This window comes from Arvicola amphibius, chromosome 6 (genome assembly GCF_903992535.2).
Source record: "Arvicola amphibius chromosome 6, mArvAmp1.2, whole genome shotgun sequence".
Classification (NCBI taxonomy): domain Eukaryota; kingdom Metazoa; phylum Chordata; class Mammalia; order Rodentia; family Cricetidae; genus Arvicola; species Arvicola amphibius.
The window spans coordinates 157,568,912-157,594,767 of NC_052052.2; the positions used below are offsets into that span (position 1 = coordinate 157,568,912).

Below are 25,856 nucleotides of genomic sequence, written 5' to 3' on the forward strand. Positions count from 1 at the left end.
TCCTACCAAAATAAGGGAAAAGAGAAAAAAAGCAAGGATGCCTCAGGTTCCTTCTACTCCTCTGTTTTTCTCCATCCTCCCAAATCTTGTTCCTTCTCAAACCCTTTCCTCCATCTGGCCTAACAATCTTCACATGGTGATTGCTTCATGCCAGGGAAACCGTCATCAACACTCTCCTCCTTTCCTGCCTCCACATTTCACAAGCACTGGAGGTGGACTGACGGAGACCTGTGGCCCCTCCCTCTCTGCTGGGAGCCAGAATGTCTCAGTCTTTCCTTTAGATTCCCTCTCCCCTGGACGGTTCATTCCCATCCCTCAGCAGCACGCAGCAAGGAGTCAACATGGACAGCACAGAGCATCAGCGAGACAGAGGCGGGGAGCGCTGAAGGCCAGCTTCCCGCCCTCCATCAGGAGCTATGTGCCTGGAGCTGGGGCTCTCGCTCGACCCTGGAGCTCATTAAACTGCTGTTCTCGTCCCAAGGTGTCAGGGTTATTATAAGCTACCTGACACTCCAAAGAGAACACACAGTGAGTTTCTCAGGAAGAAGACACAATTTTTTCTATCAATTGTTTTCAGACTGTGTGCGTGTGTTTGAGAAAGAGACAAAGAACTAGAAAGGAAACTCTTAGGTGACTCACAGAGAAGTGAGTACCTCTGTGTCTAATGAAGAGTCACAATGAAGCCGCAAGTCTTCCTTCACACAATCCGACAGGGAAACAACAGCTCAAGTTCAGTACTTAGGACGGGTTCTTCTTTCTTAGCCACTTTAATGTTTGATGTCAGAAAATGGTCCTCTGAGAAAATGAGCTGAGAAGTTTCCCTTTCAGTTTGCACACCAGTGGGGAACCCTCCCCCCCACTCTACTGGAGACACCCCTCTTTGTACACAGACATGAGTTAAAAGGTGGTGACTATAGTTATCAGAGACACAAATACATACAAATTCAAAACAAAAATAAAAGCCTCTTCTAAAGGAATATTCCTCATAGACTTCAACAATAAACTCTTTTACCGAGTTAAAAAATGATTTAGCTTTAAAAAAATCTACCTATATAAAAAACTTCACATTGATCGTGTAATAGGACACTTTCCTAGATACATACTTTCATTGTGGCATTTTCTTTTCTATTTTTAAAATGTTAAACATAAAACTAAACAACCCTTCACATTTTTAGAATCTATTTTGTTTAAAAAGATTCATGTTTCTTACAACAAATTTGAGCTTTCTTTTTAATCTTTACCAGATGCTGTTTATACTACAAGCAATTTTTTCAGTACCCCATAATGCAATTATTGTTTAATTAGTGATAAATCTGTCATTCCTGGGCTTAAAACCTTAACAAGTACCAAATGTGCTCTTATGCTGTAAGTTTACGTGAGGTCTCAGTGTCAGGACAGAGAAGTAGGGGTGCACACTGGGGGATGCCCAGCTCTGCACACTGGACAAACTCTTCCAGCCCTGGTCCCTGTGTCCTGCCGCTGCTCACCTTGACCTCTCAGTGGGAGGGGCTGTATGGTCCACTGTTTTGTTGTGGTCTGTTTGTGGGCCTCTTCCCCTCCACCTTCCAGTAGGTACAACTGCAACCCCAGGAATGAAGATTATCCTGCACCCTGGGCTTTCTTTGGGGACAGTATTGGGGCATCTAGTGCCCTCGTGAGGCTGACACTGGAAAGCGCAGCACATACAGAAGTCCCACAGCACTTTTTTGGTCCACCAAGGCCAAGTCTTTCTCTCCAGCTTTGGTTTAATTACATGTATCACATTAGAGCTCAGGCAGGAAGTACTTCAAGAACACTCATGGAAATGCAGGGAGAGAACAGGCTAGAGCACCAGGGAAAGCTGTTCATGTTGAGGACAGGAGTTACCACTTGTATTTCAGCAATGGGATGGTGCAGGGGACTTTCTGAGCAGTTTCGCCTTCTAAAGCCACAGTGACTGCCCTCTGAAGAATTCCTACCCAACAGAGGAACACACTGAGGTGTCTGGAGCTCGCAGAGACAAAGATACTTTTTACTGAGCTACCAACTCTTCTAAGATAATTAATGAGAACAGTCTCTGACTTACAAAAGCCTTACCCTGCCTCCTGCCTTCCATGCACCCCTTCTTTAGGGCAGCTCTTCTAGGCCCCAAAGTGGTGGCTTCTAGCAGGCGGTCAGCTCACAAGGAGGGCATGGAGGGCATGGGAACCAGGGTGCCCCTGGCTCTGGCACGTAGCACAGTGCAGCAGCCAAGCACAGGCCACCCTCCCATCCAGTCGGCCCTTTTCATTCAAACTGGGGACCTAAACAATAGCTTTCTGGGCTCCACACACAGAACTGTAACAGGAAAACAGTCTCCTTGATACAAGTCCAGCCTGGGCAAAGAGCATAGTGCCAAAAGGGCTGCATCATTAGCAAGTGGCTTTCACTACCTCTGACGTCAGTGTTTAAGGTCAGGTCTGAGGCTACGGATTACGGTCTCCTGGTGACTGCTCTGTCAAAGGAAACACAAGACCATCTGTTTTTGAAACTTTTAGTCTGCAAAGTAAATGACAAACTGGGGTTAATACCCTGATCTATCTGGGGCCACCAACTATGGCAGGCAGCCATGATCTTGGGGCAATGAAGGGTAGAGAACCAAAAGTTGAACCTCAAACATAAACAGGTTTGGGAATTCATTAATATTCACAAGTTTCACACATGTGCATGCACACACATCTTGTTTGGAATTAAGGTGACTTGAAACTAGTTTCTTATTATTCATTGTCTTACCAGAAACTGCCAGGCCTCTGAAGTCTCCAAAAGGCCAAAGGACATTCAGGGAGGTCACTACACTCTGCACAGCCCTTTTTTATTCTTCTTTTCTTTTTCTTTTTTTTTTTCTTCATTTGGGTAACTATAGAATTTCCAGAAATCATTCTGGATAGTCCCAAGAGATGGGAATATAATTAACAGTGTTCCACACAAAACACAAGTTATATAGACCATCACACTTTAATTACTGTCAGGATCCAGCACTAATGCAATTGGCATCAGGTTTCTTGGGCAGCAAAATGCAGCAGTGGAGCTGAGTCTTACAGATCTGATACTGTGAATGGCCCTGTCAATGCTTGAAGATGCTGCACTGTGATAAATGAATCAGAAGATGCAATTAGGAAGCGGACTCTTCAAGTTACCCCTGTAATCACTCAGCCAGGTCACGGGGCTTATTCTATCCTGCTGGGTTCTCTGGCTCTGTGGGTTTAATATGGTGGAGGAGAATACCTAAGCCAATCAGGGGCTTCCAGCTTGTTGTCTGTATTGTAATTATATCCATGAACCACAAGGCATAGAGGGGTCACATCCTGGTAATGCCACAATAAATTAAACCAAATAACACACCCTCAAATCCCCCCTCAACCATAATAAAAGCTCTGAAGCTCCCCACAGATGATCCTGATAAACTCATTCTAGGCTCCTTGTCAAGGACGGTTACTGCCCACAGCAGTACAATGTCTTTGGGAGGGGCACTTTGCTGTGCTCACCTAGGATAGCTTGGGCCGAAGGCTCCAGGTAAAATGGATGCAGACAAGGTTCAGAGAAGAACCTGTAACATCAACAGTCACACAGCCCATGGGGCTGGGAAGCCTTCCACTGAGGGGAGATACAAAGGACAGTTATGAGCAAGCTACAAGCCAAGAGCCCAGGGCCATCAGTTTGCATTGAAACCAGGACAGACCAGAGATAAAGTAAAAAAATCTCAATGTGCACATCTAATTTAGGAATAAAGGCATTTACCAGACAAAGCAACTTACTGCCTTAACTTGGAAGAGACTGTCAGCGGGCTTCCGGAATCACCTACAAGATCTTTAAGGAAGCTGCCTTAAGATTCTATGTAACTTTTAAAAATGGTGAGAAGTAGCAATCATGAATGCAAATGTATGTACACATGCACACATGTGAGAGAGAGGAAATCCATGCAACTGCTGCCCTAAAACTGATTCCCTTACAATCTCCGATGTGAAAAGGTTTCAACAACGCAGGGCAGCCAGGCAGGCAGCCTCAGCACCTTCCTTGGTCTAGGCCACGAACGAGGCAGACACGTTCTCCCCGTTTCCTGGCCACTGAGCTGAGATAGCACTATCCTGCACTGCTGTGGAACTCACAGCCTCCATCAGATCCCCCAGCTCACAGGAGCCATGAGAACACAGAGAAGGCCACTGAGGTTCCTGTGAGGCGCCACTGCACCTGGAATGCTCCGCTCCTTAGCCACATTGAACATAACGTTAAGTTCTACATTTTTTTTTTAGCTTGAGACAGGGTTTCTCTGTGTAGTCCTAGCTAACCTGGAACTCACTCTGTAGACCAGGCTGGCCTCCAAACTCACAGAGATCTGCCCGCCTCTGCCTCCAAGTGCTGGGATTAAAGGTGTGCACCACCACACCTGGCTCAAATTCCACTTTTTTTCTTTTTTTTTTTTCGAGACAGGGTTTCCCTGTAGTTTCTAGAGCCTGTCCTGGAACTAGCTCTTGTAGACCAGGCTGGCCTCGAACTCAGAGATCCGCCTGCCTCTGCCTTGCGAGTGCTGGGATTAAAGGCGTGCGCCACCACCGCCCGGCTTCAAGTTCCACTTTTCTTTTTTCTTTTGGTTTTTCGAGACAGGGTTTCTCTGCAGCTTTTTTAGAGCCTGTCCTGGAACTAGCTCTTGTAGACCAGGCTGGCCTCGAACTCACAGAGATCCGCCTGCCTCTGCCTCCCGAGTGCTGGGATTAAAGGTGTGCGCCACCACCGCCCGGCTCAAGTTCCACTTTTAATAGGATTCACATGGCTGTTGTGACAGCAGACTCCTCTCTGTAACCATGCTGGGTGGCTGAGGTCACAGTGTGTGGTGTCCTAGTGTGTGACACTAGGAATCTGGGATAAAATACCTTCGCGAAGAGGAGATGCCGGTGCCTGCAGACTGCACTTGAGACACAAGCCTCCACGACTCTACCCTGCGAGCACGCACGCTAAACAGGCGCTGGTGGCTGGAGGCCTGCCTGAGTGAACAAGCCCTTTAACTCTGAGGACGTCACCAGAATCTAGGCCTAGGCAGCTTCTTCTGTGGACACTGGCTGACTTTGTATTAGCGCTCTGCACACAGTAAATCTCTTTCATATTTTTTAAGTGGTCTTGCTATGTTGTCCTGGCTGTTTTTAATTACATTTCATTTATTGGTGGAACATGTCATAGCACGTGTGGGGAGGTCAAAGGGCAGGGTGCGGTAGTTGGCTCTCTCCTTCTGCCCTGTAGGCACTGAACTCATGTTGTCTGACTTGACAACAAGCACATTTACCCACAGAGACATTTTGCCCACCCAATCAAACTGATAGAAAATCACCTCAACTGACTCCCACTTGTGCCTTCTGAGTAGTTGGAACAAGTCAGTGAACCACTGAGCTCAATGTGGTTTGCTTTATACACACACAAACACTTACACATCTCTGCTTATTCGTCCTTTGTGTATCTTACAGGAAAGCAGTTCATTTGAAAGATACTTTCGTCTCAGTCTGTCTTAAATAAGAGGTTCTGCCCTCACTGGGGAAAACATGATTGTTGAGGGGAAACTGTGAGTAGGTATTATGTACTCTTTTTCCTGGGGACACTGGTTCTTACAGAACCCCACTAACCAAGCTAAAGGCAGACATTGACTGGCCAGGCCCTGACCACTGACTGGAAGTCGGGCCACTGGTGCCAAGACCTTAGGGCTCTTGAAGGAAGTGGAGGCTTCGGTGTGCAGAAGCTTCACCCAAAAGAAAACGCACACAAATCCAATGGTTTTGCTGCTTTAAGCATTTTTCTGAGCTCTCATTTGTTTCTCTCTAATACTCTATCCTCATGGAGAGTTGTAGGTTCAGTTTCTAAATTTGTATTAACTGGTTTTTCTTCTCCCTTATCTATAAGAGCCCCCGTTTTAAGAACATGTTTCTCACACTAAAATGAGAAACAGTATTTTTTAAAAGCCTATCTTGCATCCCTGGCCTCTTCAGACCCCTGGGAAGTACATTCTATACAAGCCACAGGTAAGAACATGGCCTGTCTGTTTTCTGTAAAATGGGGCAGTGTGGTGGAATAGAGCATCAGGAGGTGAATGGAGCGAACACACACACACACACACATACACACACAGAAACGCGCGCACGCGCCATAGGAAAGTCCTAGGGCATTAGATGTCCCTAACTCCCAGGCCCCAGCTCCGGTCGCACTTTGTACTTCTGAAGCTCTTTAACTAGAGGCAATGTTCTCAGCAATTTGTTTAAGGGTTTTTCTTGTCACGAAAGCCCAGCACGTACCAGCAATGAATCTTGTATACGGCACTCCATCTCTCTCAGGCAATTTCTCTTGCTGGAGAGCAGCTTTTCAAAAAGATGCAGCACTGCCTTTTCAAGACTGGGGAGATGCCGAAACCAGAGGCTGACCACAGAGGACACGGGCAGAATGATCTTCCTCCTTGAGCAAGAAATAAACAGAAGGTTAAACAGAAATAGATTCTCGAAAAGACATCAAAATGAGCAATGTTCAAATGGCAATCACAAATCAAGTGTGTGAGAAGTGGTTTTCTCAGCATGGTCTTGGCAGCTGTCAATATTGATGCATCTACTTGCAAAATACTATGGCAATTTCTCACCTAAACCTTCAGGAACCCTTAGAAAGTGAAGACTGCTTCCCAAAGTATATACAAATACATATCAAAGAAAGGGAAAAAGGAAAAATGATATGAAAAAATCCCTGTGATGTCCAGAAAATAAGGACATAAAGTTAAGAGGCAAGCTATGTTTAAAACTGAACTAGATTGAGACCGGAAATAAGTCCACAGTCCTAAGGAAGTTACCTGGCCCTTCATAGCCTCAACTTACTTCTCTGTAAAACCAAACTGGCTAGAAGGATCCAATGTAGCAGTGCACATGTAATACACAGACACCACAGACCACACTGTGAATTCTCAATAAATAAAAATGCAAGTCTTAATGGGAGATGGCCCAGTTGGCGCATAGTAAATCTTATGTTACAGCCAAACCATGTCATGTAGCTTTGGCTTAGTATTTTGTCTTTTGTGTGCAGTCTAAGTACATGTGACATGTGGCATCTGTACACGTGTGTATTTCCATGCACGCATGTATGCAGAGGCCAGATGATGATAAAGATCTCCTCTAGTAGGCAGGGTCTATTCCTGAACGTACAGTGCATGGTTGGTTTTGTTTTTCCTTTCTTTTGGACACTGTTGGGTCTACAGGCATGTCAGGGGTACTCCCAGATTTTAATTTGGGGAAGAGCCCTGTCTGAGTGGGGGTACTGCTCAGCATGACATTGGCACCTGAGTCTCCTCAATCTTGGAGTAAAGATATACCCTAGTCTGTGTGTGACAAGCTCATAATTATAAACAGAAATGCCTCCGACTCTCAAAAGTGTTGTGTTCTAACTTAAACAGTTGTGACATGTCACATAGTCACCTTCTGTGGTCAGCTGGTGTTAATCATCCACGCTGCCAGGAGCTAATTGTACTTACTTAGCTCATCAACTGTATAGATGCCAATGTCCCCTTCATCTCTCTGGATACCACACTGATATCTACCACTTCAATCTGACTCTGATGCCCACTACCCATGGCTACTGCGGTCATCAGTAAGAGATTCATCCACAAACTACGAGTCTTCTGGTTAAAAACAGCTTCCCACAATCCCTTCTTTGGGTGTGTAACAATTTGATAGAGCAGGCTCAGAATTTATAACAATGCTCTAACAATCAGCAATTCATTCTAAAAGGAACAACCAGGAACGGTCAGATAGAGGACACGGATAAGACACATGGGTTTCTATGCCGTCTCCAGGTATACCAGGCCTGCAATGTCTTAGTGCTCACCCAGATGCTTTTCAAGTCCTGTGGCTGAGCTGATGTATGACCAGCCACTGGTAATTACGTCCAGTTCTAGTGGCCACAAGGCTGGTTGCTCTGCTGTTAGCCCTGATCCTGAAGCTCTCTAGGGGCCCAGAAGATGCACCCCTTAGCCTAAACTTACATATGGTTGGAAAAGGCTCCCTATCACTCAGGAAATCCCAGAAGTTTTGTATGCCTGGACACATATATCTTTTACTCTGTCATAACACAGAAGCCCTGCATCCATCTCCTCTTCCATCTGCTTTAAGCACAGGGAAAGAAATCTCTGCATGCCGGCAGCAGGCTCCCCAGTGTTCCTGAAGCACTGGATTTGGGTTTAGTTCAGAGACCATGAACACTCAATTACTAACACTCCATGGATTAATGAAAGTCTCCGCAGCCTTCCCACCTCTGCAAGATTTTAGGCAGTCTGCAGACCTGGGACAAGACTCCTGGGTATGAATTTTATAAAAAGTTAGGTTCGACATTTAAGTCAAGAAATCAAAAGGTTCCTCTAGGTTATCTAAACCACAAAGGGGAACCAGCATGAGTTGTTTAGAGGAAACAGCCCATTTCTGGAAAATACATGACTGTATTTGGAAGCCAAGGCAAAAGACGCCCAGCCAATTATAAAACACAGGAATTCCACCGTGTGCTGTGGTAAGCAGTTGAGAAGCTGAACAGAGGGCAAGGCTGCTTTGGTCAAAGAAAGCTGTGGTTTCCAGAAGGCCACACAGCCCATCTGGGGAACTGTTCAAGCTGGGAGGGGTGCAGGGCGTGGAGCAGCAGTTCTGCACAGCTCACTGAGTCAGCCTCCTCTGTGGACATGTGGCGGACGGGCTCTCCACAGGAAAGCGCCCATGGAAAGGTTCCAGCCGATGTGGCTCTGGGTTGACTTGCTAGTCTGAAACTGTTGGAATTGGACATGCTGAGGACCACCCAGAATTTCTGGACAGTCTGTCCCTTGTGTATTAGTAGACATAACTTTCCAAACCAAATAAACTGTATTAGTAGCTGAGCGAGAACGCTCTATCGCATGTGAAATGAGAGCAAGGGCAGGCAGGCTCTCACCCTGGGCTCTGGGCAGCATGCCTCCCGGTTGGTAATTTCTGAGACTGCTGTTGGGGTTTACAAAAGATGCCAAAGGTGGTCTGCTTTAAGGCTGGACATGGAAATGCAGGTGAATTACTATAATCAGAGATGGAGTTTTCCACTGTGCTGTGTTGTATAAAAGGTGCATGTTGGTGAGAAAACCATAAGAACCTAAGGACTCAGCTGAACTGCAGGTGACGATTACTCAATACCAATGAATAACAAAGGTAATGCAGATTTCTTAAAAATTGGGACATACTGAGTAAATTATGACAGAAGGATTGAAGAAGACAGAAGAAAATGACTTCTGGGGGCTGGAGAGATGGCTCAGAGGTTAAGAGCATTGCCTGCTCTTCCAAAGGTCCTGAGTTCAATTCCCAGCAACCACATGGTGGCTCACAACCATCTGTAATGGGTCTGGTGCCCTCTTCTGGCCTACAGGCATACACACAGACAGAATATTGTATACAAAATAAATAAATAAATAAATAAATAAATAAATAAATAAATAAATAAATATTTAAAAAAAATGACTTCAACTTTTCATGTTTATATGAGCATGTATTTATGAGGGTCTGGGGTGTGTGTGTGTGTGTGTGTGTGTGTGTGTGTGTGTGTGTGTGTTTAAGACAGAATCTTGGTAGGTATAGCCCAAATTGGCTTTGATTTGTGGCAATCCTCCTGTCTCAGTTTCCTGAATACTAGGATTATAAATGTGAGCTACCACATATAGTTCTTGTTTTAACCTTATTTGTAAACATTCAACAATTTAACCTTCTCTGAATTATTAGCTTTCATAAAAATGAAATATGTATTGTATATAAATGTTAAGAGTTACATATGGAAAATGGAAATACTCTACTAGGAACTCTTTCATTTCCCAAATGTAACCAACGATACAACAGGACACCTGCGATGGATGAGAAGACCCACTGATGACAGCCAAGATTTCAAGATAAAAGACAGTAACTGGAGTTACAAAAGCCTAAAGGGCACACACAGGCAATACAGCAAATGCTGCTAGATCACAGAGTGAAGGTGAACAGACAGACAGGTGTACTCACAGGCAGACAGGAAGCTGTAACATGCAAAAATGCTGTCTCTAACCCACACACTTGATGAAGTATCTTTCCAGAGGCCAAATCACTTTTAGAATTTATATGGAGAATAAAACAAGCAACACACACATACACACACACACACACACACACACCATTAAATTACAAAGAAAGAAAAATGAGAAGAACTAGAACTATTTTATTATAAACACAGAGTGGCAAGGCAGACCCACCTGCACTCGGGAGCGGAGCAGAGGCTGAGGAAGCTCTCAGGCTACACCCTGGCAGGAAGGGACCGGTATCCCTCACCACACCAGAGATGGCCAAATGTTCTGGAACCTCAAAGTGGAGCAAGGCAACCTACCATTTTAACAAGTACTTTGCAAAGCCAACTTACAGCTTGAAAGAAATATAAAGGAACTTATGAACCAAACACAACAGGAAGCTTTGAACTCTGATTCTAACAATTAAAAAAAATTACATAACAGGAGAACTTGGGTCCTGATTAGCTATAAGGTGATGAGAAGGAACTAATAACAATTTTAGGTATACATTATATATGGCTTTTAGAATTTTTACATTTATTTACATATTATTTAAGTATTTATTGTGTGGAGGCATGGGCAGCCCACAGAACACATGTAGAGGTCAGAGGATAACTTTCAGGAGCTGCTTCTGTCTTTCTTTCAGTGGGTTCTGGAGAAGGAACTTTTGTTACCAGGCTCATTGCAAGTGTTCTTACCCCCTAAGTCATCTTCCTGGCCCTAGAGGTCTGTTTAAAAAAAATGCTTATGTGTTTAACAATTCCTATTTTCTGTCTAAAGCATTTAAATAACCAGGTACATGCTACCACAGTGGGCTTTTTCTACATAGGTGCAGGGGATCTGAAATCAAGCATTCCTGCCTGCATTGCAAGTACTTTGCCAAGTGAGCCAACACCCCTGGCCAGGTCAGTAGATTTTTAATGTAACAGATTATAAATATCCTATTAATATAGTCTTAGATGCCATACTGCAACTCACTTTTAAAATCATGACTGCTCAAATTTAGGTCAAAGCAAACTCTCCTCTCCTATCGCCAAGGCTGCTATGGTGGCACTGCCATCTTAATTATGCCACTGTGCGAGGATAGGCATTTCCATCAGTACACCCCACAGACTGGACCTAGCTTTCCAATGCCAGGCAAAGAGGCTCATAAGGCATAAAAACAGCGTTAACTGTCAAACAGACTATCTCTATTTTATAAAAGATCACTGTTTGGCCAGGTGGTGGTGGCACACACCTTTAATCCCAGCACTTGGGAGGAAGAGACAGGCGGATTTCTGTGAGTTCAAGACCAGCCTGGTCTACAAGAGCTGGTTCCAGGACAGACTCCAAAGCTACAGAGAAACCCGGTCTCGAAAAGCCAAAAAAGACCACTGTTTGTTGTTACTATTGTTACCATTTCTGATGCTGTGTGCACCTCTGCACACGTGCAGAGGCCAGAGGAGGACAACACCCTCCATCTGATTCCCTTGAGATAGGGTCTCTAACTGAACTTGGATCTTCCCTTTTGAGAGTGGTTGACCAACAAGCCCCAGAGAGCCACCAATTTCATCCCACACCCAGTGCCGGACTCCAGTATGTAAAACCATGTGCAGCTTTTATGTGGCTGATAAAACTCTGAAGTTGTGCTTGCTCAGCACTTGTATCTCCTGTGCCATCCCCACAGCCCTTCAGTTCTGTTTCCAAATGCAGTGAATTTCTTTGCAAATAATATTCTCCCTTCTCTTTCCTCCTTCTCCTCCTTTTGAAGGGCTGAGGATCAAATCTATGTTTCAATGCTGGGCAAGCATTCTGCCTCAGTTCTATAAACACTGACTAAATTTATGGGTGTGGTTTCGTATATGACAAATATTGGGCAGTATAACCCACATAAAGCTCTTCGGAATCTTCAGTAATTTTTAAGAGCATTGGAGGGGACAGAGATGGCTGGGCTGAAGGAGGGAAAGCTTAAAGGTGCCTGCTGCTAAGCCTGGTGACTTGAGTTCAATCACTGGCACCCAAATGAACTTAACAAGAAGCCCAACTCCTGTAAGCTGTTCTCAGACCACCACACTAATAATAAATATATAAATAATAAACAATGAAGGGAAAGAGAACATTAAATACACTGTTGTATGTTTTTTCCACACCACAACATTTCACGACTAGGAAAAACAAGCTGAGCAATAAGATCGGTGGACTCACGACAAGAAGGCTTCATTCACAGCGTCGAAGAACTCAGGTGAGAGGACCTCCTGAGGCTCATGCCCATGATAGGTGAGGAGAGCCCCCACCAGGGGTTCGAAATCAGGCAGAGTAACCAGAGGGACACAAACTTGTGACAGGCACATCATGCGCTCAGGAGCCATCCTATTGGAGAAAAGGGTAAGAAGTGACAGCCCAGATCAGAAAGTCACATATAACTGTGGACAAGTTTTCCCACTGAAAAGGACAGTGACAGGCCCCCCAGCTGGCCAAGCAAGATCTTCTCTAGTACTGTGTGCCAGGTCTTCTTCAGCCACTGTTATTCCCATGTCTGCTGCAGGCACAGAAGGGCTTTATCTGTACAGCAATCTGCAGACACACCTGACTAACGCCCTGTGCCCCCCACAGAACTCCTATGCGGATGCTGGCCTGCCTGACCAGCAGCCACTGCCACGCTGGCTTGGCCCACACACCTCCAGCTGCGTGTGAGCAGCCTCCTGACCACCGCCGGCATCTGTCTCACCCCACTGTGGATCAACACAGACAGTTCGGCACTACACACAGCTCTGCAAAAGTCCTTCCGCACTGAGACAAATGATCTCCCCTAGAGAGCAAAAGGTCCTTGTGCCCACAGGTAAGCACCGGAGAGACCAGGAATGTCAAACATGCAGGTTTGTCTCTTGTGTGCCTGTTTTCCACCCGAAGGCTGGGAGGAGATGTAGTTAATAACCTGATGACTTTGCTATCTACAGAGCAGGCCTACCCTGAATCCCCCAGAATTCTTCCCTAAACCTTATATTAAGAATTGTTACTCAGTAAGTAGAACCCATCCTTAGGAGAGATGTCATATGTACTTTGGAGTTTGGTGACCTCTACTTTCTTTGGATGATCAAGACCACACCTAGTCTTCCCTATCTGCACACGGGACTGAGGTAACTGTTACCACCTAGTCCTCCCCTATTTTTTACCATTGAACTTTTCTTGTCCCAAAATTGTACTGTACTTAAATGCCCCCCCCCCAAATAAATAAACTATCCAGTGTCAGATTCTAAAAGTCTGAGCCAACACCAGCTAAGTAACTTGTTCTTGCCTCATGAGTTAAATTCCTAGGGAGGAAATGCAGGGTTTTAGTATTATAGCTACAACCCACCACTGTCAACCACTCCATGCTAATTCTTCTGACCACGTCAGGAGAGGCCGCTGGGCAATGTCAGCTGGAACAGCATCCCTTTGTGCCAGGCTGCACCACATAACTGTTTAAAACAATATGGACAAACTCCTTAGCTCAGAGCAAAGTCCACGAAGCCCATGGGATACACGCGCTAGTCACATCCCAGGAACCCTGGCCCATCTCAAGCCTTCCTCACATGTTCCACTGAATTCTGCTTAGCATAGTCTTTTTTCCCTCCCCCCAAAGAATTTTATAATTGAATAAGAGTCATTTTTCCCCTGGGAACTTTTCAGTGTGTTGAGCCAGTACATAGTTTTCAAAGGAAATTCAAGCTGTCTATGGAGTTCATTTATTCTTATCAGAAGACTGACTTTAAGAAGTAACTTGATGCCTCACACGCTCTTCAGTCTTTTTATGAGCTTTTAAAGTCTTGTTTTTTAATAGCTAAAAACCATGAAATTCTGTTCCCAGTCCATTAAAAATAACTTTGTCCCTTAGAACCCTGGACGAGAGTCAAATGTCATGTGTGGGGTGTCTGTGCAGTTGTCTGCCTCGGTTTCTGAAACAAGGTCTCACTGGGCCCTGGGCTCACTGGATGGACCAGGCTGGCCAGTCAGTGAGCCTCAGGGACCCGCTCAGGATTAGGATTGCGAACATTACCACCACACCCAGTTTTTACAGGAATGCCAGGGATCAAACGCAGATCCTCCTATTCAAACAGCAAGCACTTTACCAACTAAAGTATTTCCTCGGCCCCAAACTGGGAATTCTTACGGTGTGCTGCCATGTAATCTTTAATGGCAACCCGGCATCTCTGTCCTGAGTGGCAGCACCGCAAAGATGGCTGCCAAACCTGCCGGGGTCGTCACAGCCATGCTACCCCAGTAACTCCTCCTTCTATATCTCAAGTTACCTGCCGAGATTTTAGCTCTACAAAGCAAACCTTGGACTCAGAAACAGCACAGTGGCCTACAAACTTTCTGGTACATACCTGAACCTATAAAATTGCACCCACTTATGAAAACACGCCTGTTATTATTGTTTCTTTCACTAGTATGACTTCCAAAGTTCAAGCAGCTGAAGGCCCCAAACAAAATCCCAAATGAGCAAGCTGTGCTATTCTTTACTTTGCTTCCACTAAGAGACTCCATTCATTATTAATGTTTTAATCACTTGATTAAAGTTCATTTCATAAGTTTCAAAACCTTCATAAAACATAGACTGACGCCATGAGTTCAGATGCAGAGATGTAAAAAAAGCTCCAGGGCTTCATTTAGAGGCTGATAAATAGTCATGTGACCAAGAAAAAAGTGTTAACAGTTCAATAACAGATGTTTAAATTCTACCCAGGTCTTTGCTACAAACATCCAGAAAGTGTTTCCAAGCAGTTGCCTTAACTGTATAGTCCACTGGCTTGCTGCAGACAGCCATACAGGAAGGATGTTTCTGGCAGTGTGTACTTAGCATCAAGCCTTCTCCAGTTCATTCTGGTGCAGAAGTCCTTTGGAATACTACTTTGGCCATGAGTGTAATGTGGTCTGGTGGTGTGGGAATTCATTCAGCCAATAGTCTTTTGGGTAGCGGCCCATAGGGCGTGGTCTGAGGGGCTGTGTGGACCACAGGTGAACACAGGTGAGAAGTGAGCTCGTTCTCTGGGGTGGTGGTCAGGGTTCTGTCCACAGCAAAGGACGGTGGCCCTCTACCCTTACTGTAATTTTTCCCTCAAATAAACATTTGTTATCCTTTATTCCGGGCTCTCATGGACTTCCTCAATTATGCCTACATTCTAGCACCAAACACAGGGCGATAACAGAGCCGGGCATGGCCCCCTTTGAACATGGATGTCCAGGTTCTGGCCTGTCTGCATTTTGGTAAACAAAAGCACTACCTAATTTTATCTGAGTCTTTAAATTGTTTGTTTGTTTCGAGACAGGGTTTCTCTGTGTAGCCCTGGCTATCCTGGAACTCACTCTGTAGACCAGGCTGGCCTTGAACTCAGAAAATCTCCTGTTTCTGCCTCCAGAGTTCTGGGATTTAAAAATGTGTGGCACCACTGCCCAACGACCTTAAAACTGTTAATGAAATTCATCATAGGCCTTTTCCAGACTTGCTGGAAGACACAAAGTGCAGCCACTGAGATTCAGGGCTTGGTTGGTGTTCTCAGTGCCAACGGTCTTTCCACCTGCTCAGTCCTTCTCTTTCAGAAAATGAGAAAATTCACACCTACAGGTCTTTTAGTGTGGAGAATTTCATGATAGGCACTGACTCTGGATAGCCAATGAACACCCACTCGATTTCACAAACATTCGTGTTGACTCTATGAAACTTAAGACACTAGGGCTCTCTATTATATATAAATTTCCAGCACAGCTGTTCCTTTCTTACACTGCTCGGGATTCAAGTTCACAAACATCCATCTGGCTCTATGTAACAAATGATGCAAGGGCTTCATGCAAAATAACTAGAGAAAAACATCCAGTGTTATGGAATAATCTGTCTGTATACTGTGTAAATTACACTGTGATTGGTTTAATAAAGAAGCTGACTGGCCAATAGCTGGACAGGATAAGGTTAGACAGGAAATCCAGACTAAGAACACTGGGAAGAAGGAAGGAGTCAGAAAAGTCACAGGAGACGCGGAGGGAGCAAGACATGCTGGAGGACAGGTAAAGCCACAAGCTACGTGGCAGCACAGAGAGTAGTAGAAATGGGTTAATTTGGATTGTAAGAGGTAGTTAGTAATAAGCCTGAGCTACTAGGCAATCATTTTTAATTAATAAATAATCTCTGAGTAGTTATTTGGAAAGTGGGTGGTGGAATTCCACTTACAAATGGTGCGCAATGTCCAAAGCCATGAACATCCACATAATGCCTGAGAAAACTTAAAAAAAAAAGGTTCTAAACACACAGAAACAGAGTCAAACAAATGTTTCCTAATCTCATGTCTCTCATGTTGTCCACAGTACCAAGATGCATCTCCAGCTGCTGCCTGTGGGAAGAGGCAGCCACCAGCCACCAAGCTACTGCCATGCACTAAGCTAAGCTACACCTGGGGTGGCTGACATAGCAGTTTAATATTTGTCTCATGCAATCAAAAAGCAACAGAGATGCTCAGTAAAGACAGATCCAGATGGAAAAAAAAAACCCTCTAAATGGGTCAAAGTTATGTTGTATTGGGGGAGAGGCTATGCTTTTATTATCGTAGGAAATGAGAGGCTCTGGATTCTTTCTAGATTGATATGGATCAAGTTTGATCAACAAAGACCCTCTGAAAGTACTGTCTACAGACATAAAGAAATAAACCTAAAAAAAAAGAAAAAGAAAAAAAACTACAAAGAAGGTATGTATATTTTACCTACTCAGACATAAAACAAAAATATCATCTTTGGCTAACTTGTATACAACACACAATCTATACTTATAGTAATACAGATATGTATGTTACCTTTAAAAGTTTATGTACTTTTAGAACAAGAGGACCAAACACTAATAATATGGATGGTCCAGGTGATCCAGGATTTAAAATTCCTGATATAGTCTCCTCAGAATTCTGCATATGATCCAACCTTACAGAATACTCCAGCTGGGACTTCATTATGATCCCCATTTTCTCAAGGTTCCCCCAAAGACACCAGTACCCCCAGACAACAGGAAGTAGTCTAGAGAATGATACCCACTTTCCCAAAATATTGGTGATAGATATTGATTATCATTTAAGGGGGTTTATAAGTTGTTACAATTAATGGTCATTTTTAAAAAAGGCTAAACAAAGGAGATTAGATTCAGGGATCTTGTTCTGAAAAGAAAAAAAGGAGAAAGTGACAGGATAAAAGGGTAGATTATTGAATCTACTTTAATTCAAAAATAACTATTAATCTCAAAATATTTTACATTGGTACAGATTTTGGTTTATTGATACAAATTTAAAGTGTTTTTTTTTACTATACTATATGTATGTTTCTACTCTTGTTTGGGGTATTGTGCTTATGCCAGCTCATTTAGATGTACTGTATAATTATAAATACAGCTGAATAGTCATCTATACTTGTCAAACTTACAGTCATGTTAGGTATGTTTTCAAGGTTCTACACCTAGAAAGAGTTAGAAAGAGAGTCTTCAAATACTTCAAAGACCTACAGAACATGGCGTTTAATATGCTTAATAAGCTAAGGTTTTTCATGACAGTGAGAAGTGTCTGCTCCTGACAACACCCATTTACTTCAGAGGGGACGATGGGTATCAAAGAAACTGTGCGGACTTTACTTTCTTTATGGCAAAAGCTAGTCATATGGGCAAAGAAACTGCCCTTGCCTTAATTGCTGACCGTTACTGTCCAAACTGAACCAGTAGGACACAAAAAAATGGCAACTGCCAAACTTTGCCAAATACAATGAAGGACATTCCTTCAAAATTCCCTGTTTCTCATAAGTGTCTGTCAGATATATTAGGCCTGTAGGCCAAAGTTGGATGCCCCAACACTACAGAAAAAACTAGGGTGATTATCCAGTAGCCAGATGTCCCTCATTAGGTAACATTTCACCCTTCTGGGGTCTTTGATGGAGTTAAAGACTAAATAATGAAGCACAGTTTTCCTTAGTGATTGATTAAAAGTAAATTAGGCATTAAACTTTAGAATAAAAAAATAGATAATATTTTCTCTAATTTTGCCAAATACAAATGGACTGGGTATTTTTTGTGACTATTTGTTTATTTATTAAAAATTTCCACCTCCTCCCATCCTCCCATTTCCCTCCCACTCCCCCCACTGTCCCCCCCCCTCCAGTCCTAAGAGAAGTCAGGGTGCCATGCCCTGTAGGAAGTCCAAGACCCTCCCCCCTCCATCCAGGTCTAGGAAGGTGTGCATCCAAACAGACTAGGCTCCCAAAAAGCCAGTACATGCAGTAGAATCAAAATCTGGTGTCATTATTATTAGCTTCTCAGTCAGCCCCCAACTTGGGGGTGGGGGGGGATGGGGGGATGGGAGGAAGGGGAGAGAAAAGTGTGAAGTGGAGGATGGAGAGAGCTTGGGGGAATAGGATGGTTGGGATATAGGAAGGGTGGATATGGGAACAAGGAATTATATATCTTAATTAAGGGAGCCATTCTAGGGTTGGCAGAGACTTGACTCTAGAGGGGTTCCCAGGTGTCCAGGAAGATGCCCCCAGCTAGTTCCTTGGGCAGCTGAGGAGAGGGAGCCAGAAATGTCCAGATCCTATTGCCATACTCATGAATATCTTGCATATCACCATAGAATCTTCACCTGGCGTTGGATGGAGAAAATGACAGAGCCCCACATTGGAGCACTGGACTGAGCTCCCAAGGTCCTGATGAGGAGCAAAAGGAGGGAGATCATGAGCAAGGAAGTCAGGACCATGAGGGGTGCGTTCACCCATTGAGACGGTGGGACAGAACTAACGGGAGACCACCAAGTCCAGTTGGAATGGGACTGATGGAACAGGTGACCAAACCGGACTCTCTGAATGTGGCTGACGGTGGAGGAGGACTGAGAAACCAAGGACAATGGCGATGGGCTTGGACTCTTCAGCATGGACGGGCTCACTGTGAGCCTTACCCTTTATCTGGCAATGGATGAAGATAAGAGACACAGGCCCACATTGGAGCACAGGACTGAGCTCCCAAGGCCCAGATGAAGAGCAGAAAGAGGGAGAACATGAGCAAGAAAGTCAGGACCACGAGGGTTGCATCCACCCATGGAGACAGTGTGACTGATCTAATGGGAGCTCACCAAGGCCAGCTGGACTGGTACTGAATGAGCATGTGGACTGGGTATTTTAATTGTACTTCTTTCTTGGTAACTGTTTTTGTTATATAAGTTTTACTATGTTAAAGTCAAAACCCTTTTTAATTAGACAAAAGGGGGAAATGTTATGGAATAATCTTTTGTACACAATAAATATGTGCCTTGCCAAGGTGCTTTCTGATTGGTTTAATAAAGAAGTTGATTGGCCAGTAGTCAGGCAGGAAGTATAGGTGGGACAACCAAACTAAGGACACTGAGGACAGAGTCAGAGAAGTTACCAGCCAGACGCAGAGGGAGCAAAAGATGAACATGTCAGGCTAATAAAGGTACTGCCACATGGCAAAGGGTAGATAAGAAATATGAGTTAATTTAAGTTGTAAGAGCTAGTTAGTAATAAGCCTGAGCTACCAGCCAAGCATTTATAATTAATATGTCTCTGAGTGATTGCTTTGACAAGTGGCTTGGCAGAACAGAGCTAGCTGCAATCCTGATGAAAAACTCTGCTTACAATCTAGAGTCACATAAGCACAGCTCTTCCCTCTCTTGGCCTGCCCAAGAAGCTCAAAGACTCTGAGATTTCAGGACATTTGCAATTGGGAATGAACAGCTCTTTTTAACAGCTTAGAAGATTAACTAAAAAATATTAATTAGTTTAGGTCATAAATCCCCTTAAACGGAGTTGGAGAAAAGACTGAGTGGGGCACTGGAGAGGCTGCTGCCAAGGGGGCTGCCCTCTGGGAACAAGGTGAAGAACAAGGAGGAACTGCAGGGAGGTCAAATGCAGAGAGAAAGGGATGAGCACACCTAACAGATCACTGAAACCTAACTTGACTATAAAAACACAAATGACACAGCACTATAGAACTTCATCAACAAAACAAGGAATATAAGTAGCATTTAGGCTGTCACCCTAAAGTCGTTAGACTATCACTAGGAACTGATGCTGTCTTAGGGCTTCTATTGCTGTATGAAACACCATGACCAAAGCAACTGGGAGAGAAAAGGGATTTTTTTGGCTTACACTTCCAAATCACTGTTCATCATCAAAAGAAGTCAGGACAGGAACTCAACAAGGCAAGAACCTGGAGGCAGGAACTGATGAAGAGGCCATGGAGGGATGCTGCTTGTTGGCTTGCTCCTTTTCATTATAGATCTGCATAAGTGTGACTACTAATAACCAGATGACACGGTCAACACTAGGCTGTCTTGAAATCTCCTCTGCCAATGCTATTAATCCCAAACACTTCAAGTTAGCCTCAGACACATTTTAGAAAAGGCCAGAAATCAGCCACATTATTCTCCAAAATGTCACAAGGATGGTGTCTGGGCCGCATACCCACGCTTCTCCTCTGACCTTGCAGCCCTGTCAGCACCGTCCACACTGCTCTCAGCAGCACTCGCTCCCGTGCTCTCATTAGATGTCCACTGAGCCTCATTTAAGTGTTCAACTGCTTTCCTGAGCCCACATTCTGTCAACAATCATGGCTGGGTCTGTCACAACAAAGCCCTGCTCCCGGGTCTAACTTCCATCACTGTTCTGTGCTGTGAAAAGACATCATGAAAAGGAAGAATTTAACTGGGGTCTGCTTACAGTTTCAGAGGTTTAGTCCATCCATTATCATCATAGTGGGAAGCATGACAGCACTCAGGCAGACATGAAGCTGGAGAAGTAGCTGAGAGTTGTATATCTGGATTCAAATATACAACTTTCTTTGGATCCAAAGAAAGAAAGACCCTGGGTCTGGCTTAAGTTTTTGAAAGCTCACCCCCAGTGACACTCTTCCTCCAAAAATGTCATACTGATTCCAACAATACCACACGTCCCAGTTCCTCCCAAGTAGTGCTACTCTCTAATGACTAAGCTTTCAAATATATGAGCCCTATGGGAGCCATTCTTATTCACACAGATACCTGGCTCTGAAGGCTCCAGAGTGTACAACAGCTTTCCCCTAAACAGAGTATGACAAGATGTCAAAAGCATAGGTCCCTTTACCTCACCTGGATGGGCCACACCACTGAGTAGTTCTGATAACAGGAATTATTGAGAACTGGGTGACTATATTGCAAGACCTGGGGAGAATTCTAACTTAGATACCCAGTGAGAGAAAATGAGGGGAAAATAGAAAAGAGAATGAGTAGGGATGGCCATGGTATTCACTTTTATGAATGCCATGAACTCACTTCTTTATACTCAGAACTCCTAGAGATTAAAAAAATTATGCTAAGTACTGCAAAATGAAGGTTTTCAGTGATCCACACATTGTGAGAAAAGCCTGAACTGACAGGTAAATGGGAACTTTTGTGAAGGGAAATACCACAGCCTCAAAAGTTTACCAAGAGATACCATACAAAGTAAGAGTTAGCAGGGGCTGAAATCAGGTGCAGGTGGCTATCTGAAGCTAAGACAAGCTGCTAGGTCATCACATTGCAGTGGCCTGTGGGTGGGGTTTGCATAGAGCAAACTTCCTAAGAGATGAACTAGTTTAGATCCATGTGAATGGGAGACAGTGTTTGTTTTCGATGGTTCTCATTTCACTGTGCAGAGTGTCCTTCAGGTCCATCGTGGTAGAGCACTCAACAGGACTTTCCTTTTTTTTTAAAGATAACTAAAATTCGGTTGTGGCTATGCCATGTTTTTATCTAACAAGGTGCACGCAGGTTACTTCTATCTCTTGGCTAGTATGAAAAATACAACCAGTACAGGTTTGCAAATTATCTTTTAAAGAGGTTTTCAATTCTTCTGACTATATAAGCAGAAGCAGAATTGGTCACACGGTAACTCCATCTACCTGCTGTTTAAGACCAGGTCTCAAGTGGCCAGAGCTGGTCTCGGACGTGCTGAGATTGCAGGCATTCACCAACATACCAGATCCACTTTTCTTTAATGAACCACTATAGCTTTTCCTACAGTAGCAACACCACCCTGCATGCTCACCGACAGTGCACAGTGCCACTGCTCCGCAGTCCCAGCAACACAGCACACTGTCTCCTAACTAAAGCTTCCCTGCCTTATACTTTTCCTTCCTTCCTTTTCTTTTTCTTTTTTAATTTTTTTTTTTTTTGAGATGGAGTCTCAACTATGTAGCCTTGGTTAGCCTCAAAACTCATAAAGATCTGCCTGCCTCTGTCTCCTGGGTGCTGGAATTAAAGGTATAGAACACTACACCCAGTCCTCTTATACTGTTATTTATAAAAAGTGCTATGTGGTTCTGGTTTGCATTTCCCTGGTAACTGTGGAGCCAAGAAGCTCTGTACACACCCACTGCTCACACATATCTGCCAAGGGTACCAACCAACCCTGTTTTATTTAGATCCCTGTGCTTGGCTGCGCTGTCTGAAGACGGCGAGCCTTATAAACAGATTGGAAAGTGTCCCTCTTCTCCAGAATGCGGGCGGAGTGTGAAAAACTGTTAGCCCTTTGGATGCTCTTAAAAGAGTTCTGCAGTGAAGTCTTCTGATCTCTGGGACTTTGTTGGAAGGTTAGGAGCAGCTGACTTAATTTCTTCACTAGTTATGCATCTGCTCACAGTTTTTTTTTTTTTTTTTTTTTCTCCTTAAAGACTTTGTCTCTGGGTTGTGTACATCTCAACTGGCCCTGAGCACAACTCTAGGTCCTATTTACTTATTGTTATTCACTCTGAAAAATCAATTCATTACTCAAAGTGGAATGTCAAAATTCCCCGTTTTCTATTTTCACACCAGTATATCAATGTGTGTTTTGTATCTGTGGCATTCTGATCTAAGTACAAATGTTTATAACACATCTCTGGTGAACCTGACCCTTTTATCCTTCTACCTCTTACAACAGGTGTGTGTGTGTGTGTGTGTGTGTGTGTGTCTTCTTGCATTGTCTTTGTGCAACCATTCTTTCATTTTCAGTCTTTGTATGTCCCTATATCTAAAGTGGGGTCCTCAGCTTGAGGATGTGGTTCAGTTGGTAGAGTGCTTGCCTACATGCACAAAGCCCTGGCTTTCATCTCCAGCACCATATAAGCAGGGTATGGTGGTTGTCTAGGTTAGGGTTTCTATTACTGTGTCAAAGAACCATGACCAAAAATTAAATTGGGGAAGAAAGGATTTATTTGGCTTATACTTCCATATCACTGTTCATCATCAAAGTAAAAGGACAGGAACTCAAACAGGGTAGGAACCTGGCGGCAGGAGCTGATGCAGAAGCCATGGAGGAGTGCTGCTTACTGGCTTGTTCCTCAAGGCTTGCTCAGTCTGCTTCCTTATAGAATCCAGAACCACCAGCCCAGGAGCAGTACCACCCACAATGGGCTGGGCCTTTTCCCATCAATCACTAACTTAGAAAATGCGTTAGAGCTGGGTCTGATGGAGGCATTTCTCAATTGAGGATTCAGGTGACTGTAGCTTGTGCCAAGTTGACATAAGATTAGCCAGCACAGTGGTATACACCCGGCATCCTAACACCAAGGAATAGAGACAAATTCAAGGTCCTCCTGACTATACACAGAGTTTGAGGCCAGCCTGAGATACTTGAGAACTTGTCAAAATACAGTTTAAAAATGATGAGATAAGCGGGCGGTGGTGGCGCACGCCTTTAATCCCAGCACTCGGGAGGCAGAGGCAGGCAGATCTCTGTGAGTTCGAGGCCAGCCTGGTCTACAAGAGCTAGTTCCAGGACAGGCTCTAAAAAAAAAAAAAAAAAAAAAAAAAAAAAAAAAAAAAAAAAAAAAAAAAAAAAAAAAAAGCTGCAGAGAAACCCTGTCTCGAAAAACCAAAAAAAAAGAAAAAAGAAAAAAAAAATGATGAGATATAAATAATCTCTGGGCCACTATCTAAGCAGGTCTAAAGTATATGAGCAGAAAAAATACTATATCAAATAAATAAATAAATGCACTCAAATTTTAAAAGAAAATAAACCTGATTAAAATATCTAAAAATGATTATAAAAGTAAAATAACCTATAAGATGAGACTCTTGCAGCAGCACACAGTTTGTTCTTCCTGCATCCTGGACACAGACAATCTTCTGAGTTCCAGTTAAACTATGTTCACTTCATGCAGTGAAGAAAGAACGTACTGTCTTGTTTCAGGAGCCAGTGATCTTTTTCTCCCTCTGGTGTCTATACCTGGTACTGCAGAATCTCTGGTACTGAGACAAGCTGGTTTGGCTCTTTGTGTGTGCCAGACAGGCAGTGGCAGAACAACATCTGCTGTTCTTCTGAAATCACGCCTATGCCATTCCTCCCATGCTTATCATTCCATTCACTTGTCTCTTCTGCAACGATATGATTTTACCCCTGCCATGTCCATCCTGGTCCTAGAGATGGGCTCAGGTCACAAGCTTAGCAACAAATGTTCTTGCCCCACTGAGCCATTCTGCAGGGTACACTCAGTAATCAGCTACCACATTGTTATCAATGAGGTGGTATTGGTTCACACACTCATGGTGAGGGTATGGGAGCCACACCTAATACATTAAAGTGAATGTTGTAAACGTCACACACTTGGAGTGTGCAGTGGCATATTTTTCTTTTAGTTTTCTAATTGCAGTAAAACATAAATAAGTTGTCACTTAACCACATTAGGTAGTGACTAACACTAAGTATGTTCACACGCTGTCTGTGCACCACTATTACATGTCACTGTACATATTACACTATGCACAGGTCTCCATTGCCCCCAACACATTAAATATAACTTCCCTTTCTCTCCCAATCTCTGCTCTGCCTCCTGTCCCAATGAATCTACCTACTGTAGGACTTCATGTAAGTGGAATAAAAGTGTATTTGCTACTGTGTTAGACTGGTTTTACTGAGCATCTTTACGTGGTCTACTCGTGCTGATACATACATAAAACTTGTTTCTTTTTACTTATGCGCCATGAAATATAAACATTTTGTTTATTTACTGTGGTTAATGAACAAAACTGGTATACTGACACCTGTTTTAATTATTTTAGAACAATTTCCTAGTTAACTTTAACCTTCAACTTGACACAACTTAAAGTCGCCTGAGAAGGGAGTCCCAATTAAGGATTAACTAAATCAGACTAGCCCGGGGGGGGGGGGGGGGGAATATCTGTGAGAGATGTCTTGGATGCTAATTGATATGAGGGGCCCAGCCTACTGTAGGTAGCACCATCCCTATGCAGGTGTTCTGGCTGCATAGAAATACGCACAAGAACACACTCCATGTGCAGGAACCTGAGAGTGAGCCAATCAACAGAATTCCTTCATAATCTCTGCTCCTGCTTCATGTTTATGTTCCTATCTTGACTTCATCCTAGCAATAGACCGAGACCTGGAAGTCATATTAGCCCTTTTCTCCCCTGAGTAGCTTCTGATCAGACTATTTTATCACAGCAAAAGAAAGGAGAGGAGGAGAAATACACCTGGCAGTGGGTTTTCTGTGTCACACTGTAACTGTTTACTTCTTCTAGAAAACACCAATTTGTTCTCCACTGTGGCTGCTTCATTTTACAGGACCACCTGTGACACACAGGACTCCAGTTTCTCCTCACGACACTTGGGGTTTTCCCTTTCTCCTTTTATAGCCATCATGATGGATATTAAACAACACCTCATGTGGCTCACATGCTCCCTAGTGGGTGTGGTGTCAACAGCCAGGTGTTTTGTTGTTTTTTAGTTTTCAGAGACAGGGTCCCTGTTGACCCTCCTAGTCTCAGCTGTGGAATTATAATTGTGT

At 43.8% G+C, this 25,856-nt stretch overlaps 1 protein-coding gene across 1 annotated transcript in view; it reads right to left on the reverse strand.

Annotated features, from left to right (window-relative positions):
• Fancc (FA complementation group C) overlaps window positions 1-25,856 on the reverse strand; it is a 108,709-nt gene that overhangs the window by 20,094 nt on the left and 62,759 nt on the right. Inside the window, exons 7-8 of the mRNA XM_038332409.1 lie at window positions 12,251-12,415; window positions 6,291-6,447 (exon numbers count right to left, since the gene is read on the reverse strand). Of these exons, the coding sequence (XP_038188337.1) occupies window positions 6,291-6,447; window positions 12,251-12,415 (322 nt within the window). The remainder of the gene's footprint in view (window positions 1-6,290; window positions 6,448-12,250; window positions 12,416-25,856) is intronic.